The 16,028-nt window shown below is 41.8% G+C and overlaps 1 protein-coding gene across 2 annotated transcripts in view; it reads left to right on the forward strand.

The window, feature by feature from the left end:
- Positions 1-15,401, forward strand: part of LOC117205292 (beta-1-syntrophin) — a 351,485-nt gene extending 336,084 nt beyond the window's left edge. For both annotated transcript variants that reach the window (XM_033443558.1, XM_033443557.1), the window contains exons 6-8: positions 9,167-9,381; positions 10,147-10,364; positions 11,917-15,401. In XM_033443558.1, coding sequence (XP_033299449.1) covers positions 9,167-9,381; positions 10,147-10,364; positions 11,917-12,009 — 526 coding nt within the window. In that variant the 3' untranslated portion in view covers positions 12,010-15,401. The remainder of the gene's footprint in view (positions 1-9,166; positions 9,382-10,146; positions 10,365-11,916) is intronic.
- Positions 15,402-16,028: the final 627 nt, after the last annotated feature.

Consider the following 16,028-nt stretch of genomic DNA (forward strand, 5'->3'; position numbering starts at 1 on the left):
CCTAACTTCCATTTTCTCCGTCTATTCTCGCGATATTCCATTTTTTTTTTTTTTTCATCTTTTTATCCTCCTCGTACGAGATCCTTTTGATCGATTTGTGGAGTTGAAACGGTGAACGTTGTACATAAATGTCAGAATGCGAAGAGAAGGTATCCAGTAGAAAGTTGTTTCTGAAACTTTTGTGTGAAGTATCAGCATTCGACACTTTTACGGGTTCAGAAAGACAATAAACGACAAGGGATGCGTGTTGTTAATTATTTAAAAATTTATTTTCGTTTCTACTTTCGTCCTTTTATCTACCCTGCGATGAGATTTACTCATTTACATTTACATTTCTTACTGAAAACAATCGTGATTATTATTTTATTAGCATTTGCATCGTTCTTAACGTTTCAGCTCCTCGTCTTTGTTATATCTCGCGAATGGGGAAACGCGATTTCGCGAAAATGATTTTAATCCGTCACGACGAATTCGAATAAATCGTAGCGAGAAAGTGAAAATGTGTATTAGATTAATCATCGTGAAATTACTCAAGCTCGAACCTTATCTCTGCGCTTCGTTATCCCGTTGTTACCGGCAATTTCATCAAGCCGTGAACGTAATTAAAAGGAAGGCACTTTTACCGTGGACAAACAGCGTCGATAACAGAGTTGTTATTAGCTTGTGAATTTTAAGCTTCGGCCAACGGACACGCTTTTATTTCCACGTGATAAAACTAAACAAGGGAATTACAGCGACAACTAAATTATACCATGGACTATAACGGGGCGGAAATTCGGAGAAATTCGTGTAAAAAGCGTAGTCGACTCGCCTAAAAATATTAATAACGCTTATTGCGTGTAATACGGCGAGGAAAGGCGTTGTCGGATGTGATTTACCGAGGGATTTTATCGCTAATAACGTAGCCTGATTAACTCGAGGGCGCATACGGTAGCACAACACGGCTGCAACGGAATTATGAACACGTTCATCATCGTGTAGAATGTTCCGAATCGCTCTCCGGCTACAATCCCTTCGTTCTCTGTTCATTTCGAAGGGCAGTTACGCGTTTTATATCACGCGTGAAAAACTTTATTTCTCGCTTATCACCCGTTGAGCAACTTGTTACACGTGATGTCCAACGATGCACGGCCCCAACACAAATTACCACGTTAACGATGTTACACACGTAGTGTGTAACCGAATTTACCAAGCTCCATTTTTAACGCTAAAATTCTCTACAGAGGGGAACAGATCAAACGTTGTATGGCACTAAATCCTTTGAAAAAACTGCGCTCGTTCGTATCCTGTTCCTTGGTATTGTTCCTTGCGAAAATATTTTCTTCGTTGAAAACACTACGTTGTTTTCGCGACGCCACTCTTTGTTTGTGCAAATGACTGTGTTCATATCGTTTTTGCAAGTCTAAGTCGATCTTTTCTTATCTTTCGACCAAGACCAGAGATTAGATTTAACGTACAAACATTTACGTTTGTTGGAAACTGCGTTTTTACCTTACTTTTCTCCTTTCATGCAGTTTTCGTGCTTTTCATTATTTTGTTCTCCTTCCTGTCTTTCATTTTACAGTTTCTCGTTTTATATATCATGCGTTTTTAGAGATACACGTCTGTTCTTTGATCGTTGTTCTCCAATGAAATTCAACACATTTCACGTGTTTATCGTCGGATAAACTAGCAGGAAATTTTTCTTCAGAATGTTTTCTCGCAAAATCCTTTTCTGCTTAATTACACACCCTTTAACCGAGCTTTCATTTCTAAGAAAAATTCTCTCTCGTTATCCCACGAAACTCGTTTCAAAGTATTCTTTCTCTTTTTCCCAAACTTTTTTTCAACCGAGGGAAATTTTTAAAACGCTCGTTTCGCTCTTATCTGCGAGTAATTAACCAAATTGTTCGGGCAACCTTTTAAAATCGATGGAAAAACCTGCTAGGGTTCGAACCGTGATCACCTAGATGGAAAAGCAACCGTGATACTCTCTGCATTACAAAGCTTCCTGTCGTTGTACTTCATATTTTCTTATCTTCCTTTTACACTCGTTCTAGTTTACTATATTTTTCTACGATAAAATTTACAGTGCAACGTCAGCTCGATAATAAATCAAAGGTATGAATATGAGATATTTTTAATGCTTCCAAAACGAAGATTTTCGACTGTGGAAGGGCTACTTTTTTTATCAATTATTAATGATAGAAATACATTTTTTCTAATGCTTTCATAACGCACTGAAACGATTGATAGAAAACAATGCTTCGTTATCGATGATGATCTTTCTCTACCGATACACGATTCAGTAAATTTCTCAGTGTGCGCGTAGAAGAAAATTAGGAAAACGAAGAAATGAACACGAAGATTAATCGAAGGTCTGTAGATTTATGGCAAACATATAAATGTCCAGAGTATTTTCTATTGATTAGTTTCTAAATATAAAAAGAACAAAGTCCTTTAGCAGCTATTATAATTGTCAACTCAAACGTTAATACATATTATAAAACTAGAATTTCAATAAGTTCATTACAATTCAAAAGGAGATATCAAGAATTGTAGATTTCGTATGAGTTTGAGTGTATGCGCATTCGATGCTTTAGTTTGGTAGGAAAACAGACCCAAAAGGGTCTGGGTGTATGGCTCTTTGTTTTCGTGAAATTACGTTCTTGGTGCAGAATTTCCTTACGTCTCAAATGTCATACGCAAAATTGTAAAAATATATGGAAACGTTATAATAAATAAAATGGCAATAAATAAAATAAAAGAATAATCAAATAAATCGATATAAATTGAGAAAAATTAATATCGGAAAAGTACAAAATATTCGAAGAATTTACAAAAGCAAGATACAAAGAGAGACTTATCATCTCTCTTTGTCAGCGTTAGAACGATAACCATCATGATAATGATAATGAAATATAAATATTGATACGAAATTCTATTTCATCTTTGCTCTGTACATTTTTTGGAAAAACAAATCTCGTGAAAAAGAACAGGATTCTGTCCGAGTCTCGGGCCATCTTGCGATATTCTTGTACGTTTTAACATACAACCAAATAAACGAGACGGAAAAACAGGCAGATGATCAGCGAAAGAAGCGCTGGAAGCAAAAACCGATGGAGTGCGGTCTGGTCCGTAAATTTTTCACGATCTGTCCATCGACCATCGGGGAACGCTAGTCTGTCCCTTATCAAAAATGCAGCGTTTTTTCATTTTTAATCAAGATCTGCTGAGCTGGGCCCATTGCTGCATCAAATTTTAATTCGGCTTAAACACATCAACCAATCGGAGAATCCCAACGATAGCTGATCCTGCTTTCGGTTTGTTCGAATTTTCGCTGCAATATGATTTTCAAAAATTCGTATCCTTCTTTCATTCGAATCACACCGTATCACTTGTCTCTTGTCGAATTTCACGCTTGTATCTTCCATTGTAAAGCATGTACGTATAAAGTATATCCTTCAAGATGTCAAAAGATACCGGCATACTCGTATATCTGTGTCACGAATGAACATTGCTCGGTGTACGAAAGACTTCGCCGACTTTTGAAAATCTTCGTCTGTTCAAAACTGTGCTATATACGTGATCATAGCATTAAATTTGTTTTAAGAGACGCCAATACGGTTCGAACAGGAAAATATAGTATTTCGTTTGACAAAGATAACTTGAACACGAATGTCCCATGCATGCGTTCCATTTTTCTTAGACAATTACAAAATGGTTACCTTTTTATGATCTCAACAGACTCGTTTCTGATGACACAATAAGCTTAATCGTGTTCTTCAACTTTAAAAACCGTGAAACTCAACGTGGTATTGTCCCCGGGCGGACCTAATCTCGGTAACCCGATCATCGATCCGTTTATTTCACCGCGGAGAAGGCGAGACCCGACTTTTCCGAAAGTTTCCCGGACGTTGAGCGGTGGTCGATGCTGTCTCGTGTCCACTTTCAACCGTCTTTGGCCAAAAAACGAAGAAAACCGGCGGAAGCGATAGGAGAAAGAGAGAAGAGAGGGTTGGTCGGGGGTGGAAAATGGAGCACCGAAAAGCTATTTCCGGTCGAGGAGGTCCGTATCGGGCCCACGGAGGTACGAAATGACCGACTTAAGGAAGTTTTACTGCGAGACAAACCGGAAGTGATTCGGCTACGACCGAAACACTTCTTCCTCCTCGTCTTCACAAGGGTAGAGAAGAAAGTTTACCCCTTCCAAGTTGCAAACGGCTTCTGCTTCGTCCCTTTTGGCCGGGATTACAGGCCTCGGACGAACATCCATTCTCGTTTAACGCCTTTATTTACCATCCGCTGCTTTTCCGTTTATCCCCGTCACCCCTCGCCACCCTATTTTCTTCTTTTCTTTTCTACCCACCCCCGCCGGTACCCGTTCTATATTTCTCCTTGGACTTCTTAGCTTTGCGTTACGCCCGGTTGTTCCTTTTCCCCCTGTCCTATTTCTGCTGCTTCTGTTTCTTCGTTGACACTCGATTATCGTAGCTGAAGAGCAATCGCTTGGTTCTTCTTCTTCGCGCTTTCCCCTCGTCTTCTTTTTATTCTAGTTCGCCTTCGTTTCGCTGTTTGTTCGACTGACTGCTTAATTATTTCAATGACTCCCTCGAAGCTCTCTACTGGAGTGCGCTCCGGCGGCATTCAGTCGATTTTTAGCTGTAATAATCGTCGACGAACGGGACTGCGAAGGTTGTTGTTTCATAAGTTAAGTCGTTGACCAGCCAGAATTAATTCACTTCTCCCATCTCTTCGACGTGATAATTCGTTTATTCATGGATTCTTCGATATCTTTTAATACGTTCTTTTGCCTCCGTTGAAAACAAAAATTGTATGATATTTATATTTGGAGATTGGTGATCTCTGGCAGAATGAAGTGCAAAGGACACTTTACAATCTTTGACGCGATTTAACAACAATATTTACGCGGTACTGCTTTCTTCCCACATCAACTTCGCTTTGATTATCGAGCCGATCGATTAACACTAAAACTAGCGATAGTTAACACGAAGTTATTTCTGCCAAAACCAGTCAAAATGACTGGTCTTTAAAAAATACCTAATAATAGAATATTTTTATATTTATTAATTTATTACTTTCTTATAGAAGGAATTCCATGTTACATTTTTGGTATTATTAACTCATCTGGGACCATGATCCCTAAACGAGACTTGACAAATTTATAAAATTGTAGAACCAGTCATTTTGACTGCTGTGGTATTTCTAGTGTTAGCATCTAGCGATTTGGCGATCGATCCGGAATTTTCCTGATATCCGATATCATCATATCGAATGATACGCAGTAAAAATTTGAGAAACATGTGGGTAGTTGTACAAAGCGAGGAAACTGGTTAATTGGGGTTCGATAAACAGATTGCAGGATTCTTTTACACTTTGACAAGTACCAGTCATTTTGACTGACGTTGGTATAAGTAGCCTTGATACAAAATTATTTTAAGTTTGAATACATAGAAAACAAAATAAAATTCATTATATCATTCTTTTAATTATCGTTGCGAAGGTCGTTACGTCAGTGTGGAAGAAAAATATAACATGAAGTAGGAATTTTAAAATAAAATTGTAAAGCCAGTCAATTTGACTGGTGTGGTAGTTCTAATGTTAATGCCAAACGTATTTCCGCTTATCGCACAAAGAACCCAATTATAAATGCGCGTGATAGCAAGCCGCATATGGATCTCGCGATGTTCACTGTCACAGGAAGAATTATTCATTTATTGTAATTAATACCAGTTATTATGCATTCCGGAAAAATCAAGCGAACCGACAACTGAAATCACAGTTTCCATCCAGCCAAAAACCACCCCCTACCCTCCATTATCGCGCTGATCGTAGTTACCGGAGCCGGGGACGATCGATGTCGATTGAAACGCGAGATCACGAGCCGAACCGTCGTTTGTTATTCACGATTCGTCGCAGCCATCCGCGATGCACGCGACGCAGCGTAATGCGTTCTGCCGCGTCTCGCGTGATTCCGAATCTCGCGGAAACTTTTCCCTTTCAGAGGCATTGACTATCAGAAGTGGGGAACGTTTCCGGGGCCAGGGAAACCCCGTCGAACGCGATCCGGGAGGAACGCCCGACCCGGGATTACACCCGGAGGAACTCATACGTTATTCGACGTGCGCACCGCTACTCTGTATAACGGGTGAACGCGAATAACCCATCCTTTCCGCACTGGTGAATCCGATAGCGTGACGTAACGAGTGGATCGTGAAGGTTTCGAGATCCAGTTTTATTTCTGTGGATAAAAGAATTGGAGAGAAGTTGGATGTTCGTTGAAAAAGACTATTGGAAAGTATTTAGGAAAGTTATAATACTGGCTTTTTGGGGAATTACAGATGTTCGAAGGTAAAGCGTAATTATTACATGATATTTTAAACAACAGAATTAACTGTTCTGGTCTAGCGATAGGCAAATTAACTTTAACTCTTTGCGCTCCTATGTCGAGTGTGACTCGACGTCAGTTTTTATCTCAGGAGTTCCTTTGTCGAGTTCCACTCGACGTTCTTTCAGTCCTATTTTTTTTTTTTTTTTTTTTTGTGAAACGTGCGAAAGAAAACCAGGATTGCATCCTGGACATTGTTTCAAGATACATCATACACTTAAAAATTACAAAATACAACAATAGTGTGAATAAAACTGGTATTTAAGTGAATTTCTTTCTTCCTTCATTTATTTAAATTGTCTTATTTTTTGGTTAAAGTAAATTTCAAATAAAACACCTAAAAGCGTTGAGAGCTGCTGGTAACGAAATTGAAATAAAATTCAAAGTGCAAAGGGTTAATATTCCTTCTCAAGTCAAAACTCGGTAATAGTAACGTCATCGGTAGAATCTGTAACACTGCTAACAAATACACCGACTAATTTGCCTTCTTTCACGAAGTAGAAGTCAAAGTATAAGAAAATTATATTGGCGAACTGATACAAAATTTTTCTGTCTTTGTGCGACACTGATATCACATGTTGTACATTGATTGTCATATTGTACTGTCGTTCAAGTAAAATTTTGCGAAAATTTACGTAGTATTTTATCATGTTATTGTAAAAATGGTGTCCACCCGTTAATGAATAATTAATTTATTATTATTCTTATTATCGAATCGTCGATTGTATTTTCGTCGAGTCGTAAGTAAACACAGTTTTGAGGATCGATTTCTGTATACATACTGTATATGGTGTTGGTGAGATTAAAACGAAACTCGAATTACCGAAAGATGTAGTTTCCGGAAAATTAGAAATTTTTAAATATAGAGTGGAATTGTTTGAATTACGACTGTAATATAGTTGACTATAATACTTGAAAATTCCCTGATTTTACGGAATAATTTTTCTATTTTATGAACATGATTGACATTATCCGATGAAATGTAGAATACCAGATAAGATATACCAAAATTCGCATTTAAAGTCGCATCCAAATTTTACAATAAAACGATCGTCCCTTGCGGTTTGAAATTTTCTGCAACTCGACGACATCGATGACACGCAATTCTCTCCGTGGTGTCCATTTCTCCAAAGCAAAGCATTATGCGAATCGCCTTTTTCCACCTCTTCTCGCCGCATACCCATTTTGACCGGCATATTTTTTACCAACGTCCTCCCGAAAAATCTATAAATCTAACGAACGCGAGCTCCGCATACGTCAGAACCATTCGTCAGCGGACAGATTGCAGAGTACGGGGGGTTTGAAGAGAGCCTCTCCGGTGTCAGTCGGCTCCGTGCCACGCGCAATAAAGCCGCGAGCGATTTTTACGACGGAGGGTGGATCGCACGAGGTAATTTACCCTGCAAGGTAGTTCACGCCGCACTGAATTCGCGTGTTCATAAAAAAATTTCGCTTACGTTGAATTCAACCCTGTGCTATTCGATCTCGAACCGGGGTGCTTCTAAATTTGCAACGATACCGATGAAATTTCCGGTGCTCTCGATTACCATCTGTTTCCCTAAATAAAGAACTTAATAATACAGTAATAAACGAAAGGGAACGAGCGAAATGAAAAGAAGAAGGATGTTTTTTCGACCAGTCGTGGAAAGACGCGATCGCGAGGAAGCGCGTCAACGGGAGTCGTAAATTAGACAATCAACGCCACGAACTGATCGACCCCCTATTTCGATTAGGATAATAGAAGTGGCTTAATTAATATAACACTTAATTAACAGTTCAAAGATAGTATATGTAGTATCATGGACAAAAGGCCTAAGAGATATCGGGTAAACCATAAACAATGTCGCGAGAGACGAGGCGCCGTCGGGCCCATCGATGTGTCGTCGGTCCTTCAATTGAATAGTTTCGTAGAAAAAGCCTACGTGACCCTGGCCACGAGCGGTGCAGAACACGTGCGTGGTGGGCCTAAGAAAAGACAAAGGGATGCTGGAACAGTCAGTGTCGATGGAGAAGCCAGAGGGTATGAGTCGAGAAGTCAGAGAGTGCGAATTGCGTTGTCGAGAGAGTGTGGTCCGCGTGAGAGAGAGAGCGTTGGATCCCTGGTGACGAGAGTTGCAAATTAACTATCGAGTTGTCTAAATTGTAGTACGTTATTGTGATTAGTTCATGTTAGACAACCATCGTTTTCTGTTTAATCAATATCTGTACAATCCATTCATTGTAATTAAATCATAATTATATTTACGATACTACATATATATTTCCAACAACTTTGTAGAAAAGATAGTTACGCTGGTGCGTAAGGTATAAGTTAAGTAGGTGACTGATTGAGGGGTGAAACCCGGTAAAGAGATGTTGACTGTTCTAAAGTCGATGAACCAGTGCAGATATGTTGACCGATCTGTAGTCGTAGATCTAGTGAAGTCCGGTGACGATGCTGTTACAAAGGAAAACTCTTGTTCGGTGGTGATCGCCCCACCACTGGTCGCTTGCGAGTGGAATCCTGGGAAACATGGAAAAACCCACGTTTCCCCAATTTTTACCTGATGGAGCAATAACCATAAGGAACCTCCTGACTCGAAGATGTTTTATGCTAATTGACGGACTTAACGGTAAAGCAAAAAGCTTCGATTTATGACAGTTTCTTAGGATTATTGCGGTCCGCTTAATTCTATGTGCACAGCTGGTAGCCGCCTCGAACGTAAAGAGTCACAGAACGTAAGAGTCACCGAAGAAATTTGAGATTTCATTTTCGAATTTCGAATTTTATGCTTGCAGATTGGTGTCGTCACCAGCGAGACAGAACGAGGCAGGAAGTAGCAGTAGCGGTGCGACGCAGCACGCGGCCACGTTCGCGGTGCGAGTGGGCACGATCGACGGCGTCGTGACGCATCATCTTCGAGCCGAGACGCGAAGGGATTTAGCTGCCTGGGCCAGGGCGATCGTTCAGGGTTGCCACGCGGCCGCTCACTCGTTACGTGAATATACTGTTCGTGAGTAATCTTTTGTTCGTAACTCAAGCGAAATAAAAGTCACGGTCAGATACGTCTCTTGCATACATCGTGATTTACTGACGAAATTTGCAGACTAGAGAAGCGTTAAAAATATTTATTGTTTATCTTGTAAATAGGAATAAGAAAATAATGTATATAATGTAATTTTTAAAACAACGAATTGAAATTATTAGAAATCGCGTTTTCATCCTTTCGTTCCACGCTTCGTTTTCATCGGGCAATTTCCTCTTTTTCTTTCTTTACGGTTTACGACTGGCTGATGTTGTTTGGTCTAGCTCGATTTCATCGGATTATTTTTTACTTTGCGATCGATTCGCTGTTGTTTAATTTAGCTCGGTTTTATTAAAGCACTTCATTGTTTGGCATCGACGCGATTCAGATGACTTTCACTATAGACGGTGACATGGTTTTATTGCAGGATTGTTCTCTCTCAATTGCGACTGGTGCTATGTAATTTAGCTTGGCTGTGTCAAAGAATTCTTATTTCGCTCGCAATCCGCCCGACTACCGTACTTTTGTATTCTCGTTTCGTATATCCACTATGCAGAAAAAATTTTGAAATTTTGGTGCCGAGGTGCACTACTAATCTCGTTTTTAATTGGAAAAATTAATTACGCTAATATTTCTTCCTGTCAAATTCTTGCATTCCGGGAAACGCCTTGCGATTCTAAATTTTTCGTCTTTAACGTGCACTGGCGCTAGATAAAATTCTAATTATCAATCTCGCCTTTTGTTTGTCCAAAGGATGCACGTGGCAAGGAAAGGCCTGTCAGCTGGTCGTGAACCACGAAGACGGTTTCGCGTTGTACGCAGCTGGAACCAGAGGCGTAGGAGGTAACGGGGTGAGTCCAAGCTCGTCTCCGACTCCTCTCTGGAGAAGGTCCTTTGATAAACTGAAGATGTCAGCGGACGACGGGGCGCGTCTACTGTGGCTCGACTTTGGCGGCGAGGATGGCGAGATTGTGAGTGACGTCCGACAGAAAATTTGCTTATTATTAAGTTCTCTAAAATTTCTGCTCTATCAAGTTCCTTAAAAATCCGATATCACTCTGACATTCGCTTAAAAATAACATTCCATGTAAAAATCGTAGAGCGAAGTCCATTTCTGGAGACTTTATCGTGTCGAAGTTACTCGAGGAATAAAAAAACGATTTTAATAGAATCTTATCGGAAAGGGGAAGAATCCGTGAGGTTAAAAAACAGTCGATAAATCTTTGAAAGTCTATAGGAATAATCTGGCATAGACGATCTTGTGGTAATCTTCCACTTCTTCCGTTTTTCCACCTAGCGCCGCTTCGAATGAACTTGAGCAACAGCGCAGCGCACGACGTTACAAGATGACGAAGTATTGAATTTTCGAATCGTCCCCATCTAAAAAGCTAAGAAACGTAACTTATCATATTTCTCCCTTGCACTCTTCCTGCAATCTCATCCTAAAGGACTATTATTCGTGTTTTAATGTTACCACGATTTTCTTACGAGCTTCCACGAACGAAAGAGAATTAACGGGGAATATATCTAGCTGGAGCTGACGTGTTCGATAATAACGCGACGCGTTTCGTCTCGCGATCGGGAGGAAGAATTTCATTGTGCAACGAGAAAAAGAAGGCTTCCTTTCTGCCGTCGGCCATGGTATTGAGAATTTTAATTGACTCCACCTAGACTATCGAGATTATTATCTTGGACGAGAGGCGGAGATATCGTGAAAAAGAGGACTGTGCACCGAGTAATCCCATTGTGCTCGTCACTTTGAAAGAGCCCTTGATGCCGGAGCACGATACCGTAGAATACGTATTTTACATCTTTCCCAAACACCGTCGTCCGGTTCTCTCCCGCTGTTCAATGGCCATTCATAACGCTCCGGCTCTCTGGAAGCCAGGAGGATGGGTGTCACGGGGGTTGGGCGTGGGCCAGGGGGGCGGAGGGTGAGAAAAAGCATCGAGGTAGAATTTCCCGCGACAGACGTCACGATGGAAAAATTATTCCGCTCTCGAGCTGCCTCTGAAGCGAAACCGCAAATGGAGAATCCTCCGGATCGTTTCTCCTTGGAATTTTTTATTAAGCGACCGATCGGCCGCCATCTCCTCCCGCGCCCGGAAGAAACAATAACCCGTCGATTGGTTCTATTTTCAATTTAACGTGGAAGGTCGCGAGACTAAATAAACGTTTCATTGTCTATATCGATCGTGAAAAAGTAGATGATGTAATTTTTGTCGAATGGACCGAAAGAAACGAAAAGAACGTCGATATTGTCGTGAAAAAGATCCTATTACAAATCCCTAGAATCAGGTTTTGACTGAGATATCAATTTGTAAAATAAAAATACAACGGTGAATTATTAGTTTAGTTGAACTAGATGCTCATCTAGGAGAGACAATTTAGGACTGCTCTTCCTTTTCATTTGTTTTGTTAATTGATGCTATACTTGATATTACTTGGTAAATGTGTAGTAATCGTAATAAAACGTACAGTTATCGCAATTTATTTAAGGATGATCGATTCCCAAAATTCCAGGAGCTGGACCTCGAGAGCTGTCCCAAGCCGATCGTGTTCGTCCTCCACAACTTTCTCTCGGCGAAGATCCACCGGCTTGGCCTGAGCGCATAGGGGTACGAGGGGGCCCCCACGGAGGCCCCCGACCTGCCGCCCCACACCACCAGGTCCGTCACCAGCGTCTTCCTTCACTGAGCTCGTCGAATTGCTCAGAAACACGAGAAGGAAGAGAGAAAGGGGAGGAGAGAGGAAAAGAAGAGGGTGGCAGGCAGGATACACAGGAACGAGGAAGAAAAAATTATTCGACAGACCAGAGGAAGAGACACTCGCGAACTTGCACCTTCACTTTCCATCCGGAAGTCGCGATGTCCCTATTGTAGGACAACTACGCTCTTCCATATTTCCATTGAAACGACGACGATTGTACGACGGTGTACGAGCGAGCTGTGCAGATACTCTTCGTTACGAAATACAGAAAGAAAGTATAGGATGGAGAGAAGAGTAGCGGATTGATCGTTAACTCGAAGCCATCCAACGCGCGATTTTGCCGGAAAGTTATCCGAACACGCAACAAGTAGGCTAGAAGGAAGCGGAGGAAGGTCCGCTGCTGGGAGTCGTAACTAATCAACGCGCCTAAGTAACCGATTAAACCTATCTACCTAAACTAAAGAACAAAATGAAAAAAAAACTGCTATGTAACGAACGAAAGAGAACGAGAGCAAGAGAAAAAGAGAGAGAGAGAGAGAGAGAATAAGAGAACGAGTGGGTGTATTTAAGAGAAGGTGAAAGAAGTCTCTGATCGAACGCTCGATTTCGGAGAACCTTAGCAGAGAAAGCTAATCAATTACTGTCCAACCGCCGCCCGTTCGCTCTACCACGGAGGATCGACTGACCCTGGGGCTTCGACCTCTCCTCCACGCCGCCGCGACAGACGAACTTCCTTCCTCCTGGGTATAAATAAAGAGGGAAGAAAATGGAAAAGACGGAGGAAGGTTTGGAAGAACCGACGACCAAGTAAAGTTGTCGTATCGTGGCTAAAAGTTTCGTAACGTCGAACGAAAGCGACTTTAAAGAGTTCGTGGACGTTGATCTCCGCCGAAGTACCGGCTGATGGCGAAACTTTCCGACGGCAGGCGTCTCCTTTTCATCCCGCCCTTCGATATTTATGTGGATTTCGTTACGCGAGAACAGGCGCGAGTTATTCGCCATCGACTGGTACTACTCGTGTCTTGGAGTTCCTTCGAAGAATGTATCGCCTACGAAAATTCGGCTACGCTCTGTTCGCGGTTGAAAGAAAATGGCATGTATCGTGTATAGTGGAAAATTTTGTAAAGGCGGAGAGGCGAAACGTGGATCAACAGGGTCGATGGAGCAACGGACGCGCGTTAATAGTTGTTTTGTACGATTCGTATTCTTAACGCGAGTAAATGTAAGATGCCAAGAAACGTCGATGTGTGTACTGGTTAGCCGCGACTCCTGTCGATCTCGCCTAGTTCCTCGCGGAGATAACTGACGGATAAACGAAAGCCCTCGCTTCCATTCGTCGCTTCCATCTCACCTCTGTTTGCTTCGAATTATTTCGATCCTCTCTCTTCATAAACTTAAGCCATCCTTCAGCTTGCAACATCGAAGTTTCCCATCAGAGAGGGAACTCTCGAACTGTAAATAAACCGTCGTCGTGTAACTCATCTAATGCCCTAGTTTCAATATCCGTCGTACGATCCGCGGGTACCGCGTGAACCCAACAACAAACCCGTGGCTTTGAACAACCAAACGTCTGAGAACAAAGGTTGAAGATCGTCCAGACAAGGGACGAATTGCCATCGAAAGGCCGAGTTATCCCACGAGGTGGGCGTGAATCGACGGTGAAACGGCGGAATTATTCGCATTACGAGTACTGCTGCGAATTATCGATGCCGAGAGAGATATGAGTGTTGTCCGTATAAGAGTCGAGCATTCCTTTTCATCCGTTCTATAGAGGAGAGATATAATCGGCGACGATCGTCGAGGAGAAAAGGTTGGTCGAAGGGGGCCGTGCGATAATAAGAATTTCGACGTTAAGTAGAACATATCAACGAAGCCACGTACCATTGATTGTGTCCGTTTCGTCGTATGCCATTGTCGTTCCTTTCGCGGTGAAACGAGTCAGAGCAGATGTATTTAAAGGAGGAAGATTGGTTTCTTGTCGCTTGGCAATCTGTTCTCGCGTTTGTATATAGATACAGCGATCAGACGAAGAATCGTGACATCGACGATGGGCAGATAGCACAAAGTGTCCGCGTTTATTCGATCTTATAAGAAAGTTGAAGGGTTGTTTAGCGTAATACGAAGCTCTCGTGAGTCGATTGTGTGTTGTAGATTTTTCGTGTGAATGATACGTACGGTCACGAAACGACGCGATTAACCTCGACATGATCGCTCGTGATCTAACGTGGATCGTTGGACCCGAGGTTCGGTATTAAAGAGAAATCGCGACGATTTGGGAATACACGCGAATCCACGCTTATTGTCGATAATAGCCGCAAGGTGAAACGATCGTTCACGGGCTTAATAAATACCGGCGCTTGTCAAAGTGGTTGGTCATGGACAGCATTTAACGCGTTAAAACGATCGGCAGGAACACGAGGATCCGACAGACTGACCCGGATAAACCGCATTACCCGTACGATCAACGATTCGACCCAGTTTTTACCACAATTTCGTAGCAATTACCGAAATTGGCTGGAACGCGACGGAGAACTCAATTTCACAGGCGTGTCATAGTGAATCGCCAGGGGACGACGGTCGCCCATGACACATCGAGAAACGAAGATAAAGAGATCGCTCTGGTGGTTTCGTCGCGGGTCCGAGCGAAATTATAAATAAATCGAAATAACGAACGAAGCTCAAATTTGCTGCGTTTATCGCGGTTAAATGCGGAAATCGGCTTGAAACGCGATCCTGGTACTAGGATTCGTCTGTCAGATTTTGAGCGTAATGAGAAACGAGGCCGTCTCGTTGCTTCGAAACGGGCTACCTCCCTCCCCGCGTGGAAATTAACGAAAGTAGAAAAACCTGTAAATGAGCGAACATGTCGGGCGAATTAATCGAACGATTTCGTCGACAGAGAGAATCCTGCGAAAGGAACGCGAGAACGTATTTACACATACACACACCGGCACGTATACACACACAAACAGAGAAACACGTACACCCGCCTAGGGAACGAGGTAAACGTCATTAAACGCGAGAAATAAGTTCGCAACATCGACGAGAATTAATTCAGTTTGAAAGGATTTGCGCGTAAACTGTGTATTTTTCTAATGATTTTTGGGCGAAGCCAGTCGCTAGGCTCGTTCTTCGTTTTTTGATTGTCCTTCTTTTTCTTTTCTTCATCGCCCTCCCAAAACCATCGATAGGAGTGAAACGAGACACACGGTCCTCCTGCGTTTTCATTTCTCTCTAGGTTTAAGAGAACGTTAACGTGTATATCTATGAGTTACCAAATAAATGAGACGGTTAGAAAATTGGCGTTGTTAATCATTTTCTCCTAGATGGTTTCTTTCAAAAATACGAGTTATAGGATCAAGTTTGAAGATTCGAGCTTTGGACAATGGCGTTCGAGGTAAGTTGACTACATTGTCAATCGCAATAATCTGTCGTGCTGCTAGAGTTTATCGTTTCCACTATTCGAAGAGATATAAACTACTACTTAAAAGAAGAGAAGAATCTGCATGTTGAAGAATATTCCATCTTATGAACAAACGGGTAACGAGAACAGAAACGTCGTAGTAGCATATTTGAAAAAGAAAATTGGCAAATATATTAGTAATAAGACCTGAGTCCTGATTTCAATGTTATACATAGAAGAAACTTGTAAAAATTGCTAATTCTTCGATCCTTCGAACAGAGGGTTAGTACAAAGTATGCATAGCTTGAAAACGTTCCCTTTTCTACGATCCATCGAATATTCGCGATCGAAAGACGCACGGTCGACGACGAATTCGAAAGGAATCTCGGCCAGACGCGACAGCAAGGAGAAACTTTTAAGACTTTGTCATTTTTATCGGCGAACCCGATATCCGGAGTCGGTGATTGGCTCGCAAAACTTTTCTGATCTGTCTTCCGTCCGCCTGCAGCGGTTCCCTGTATAC

Source organism: Bombus bifarius, unplaced genomic scaffold, assembly GCF_011952205.1.
Source record: "Bombus bifarius isolate JDL3187 unplaced genomic scaffold, Bbif_JDL3187 scf7180000007987, whole genome shotgun sequence".
Lineage (NCBI taxonomy): Eukaryota > Metazoa > Arthropoda > Insecta > Hymenoptera > Apidae > Bombus > Bombus bifarius.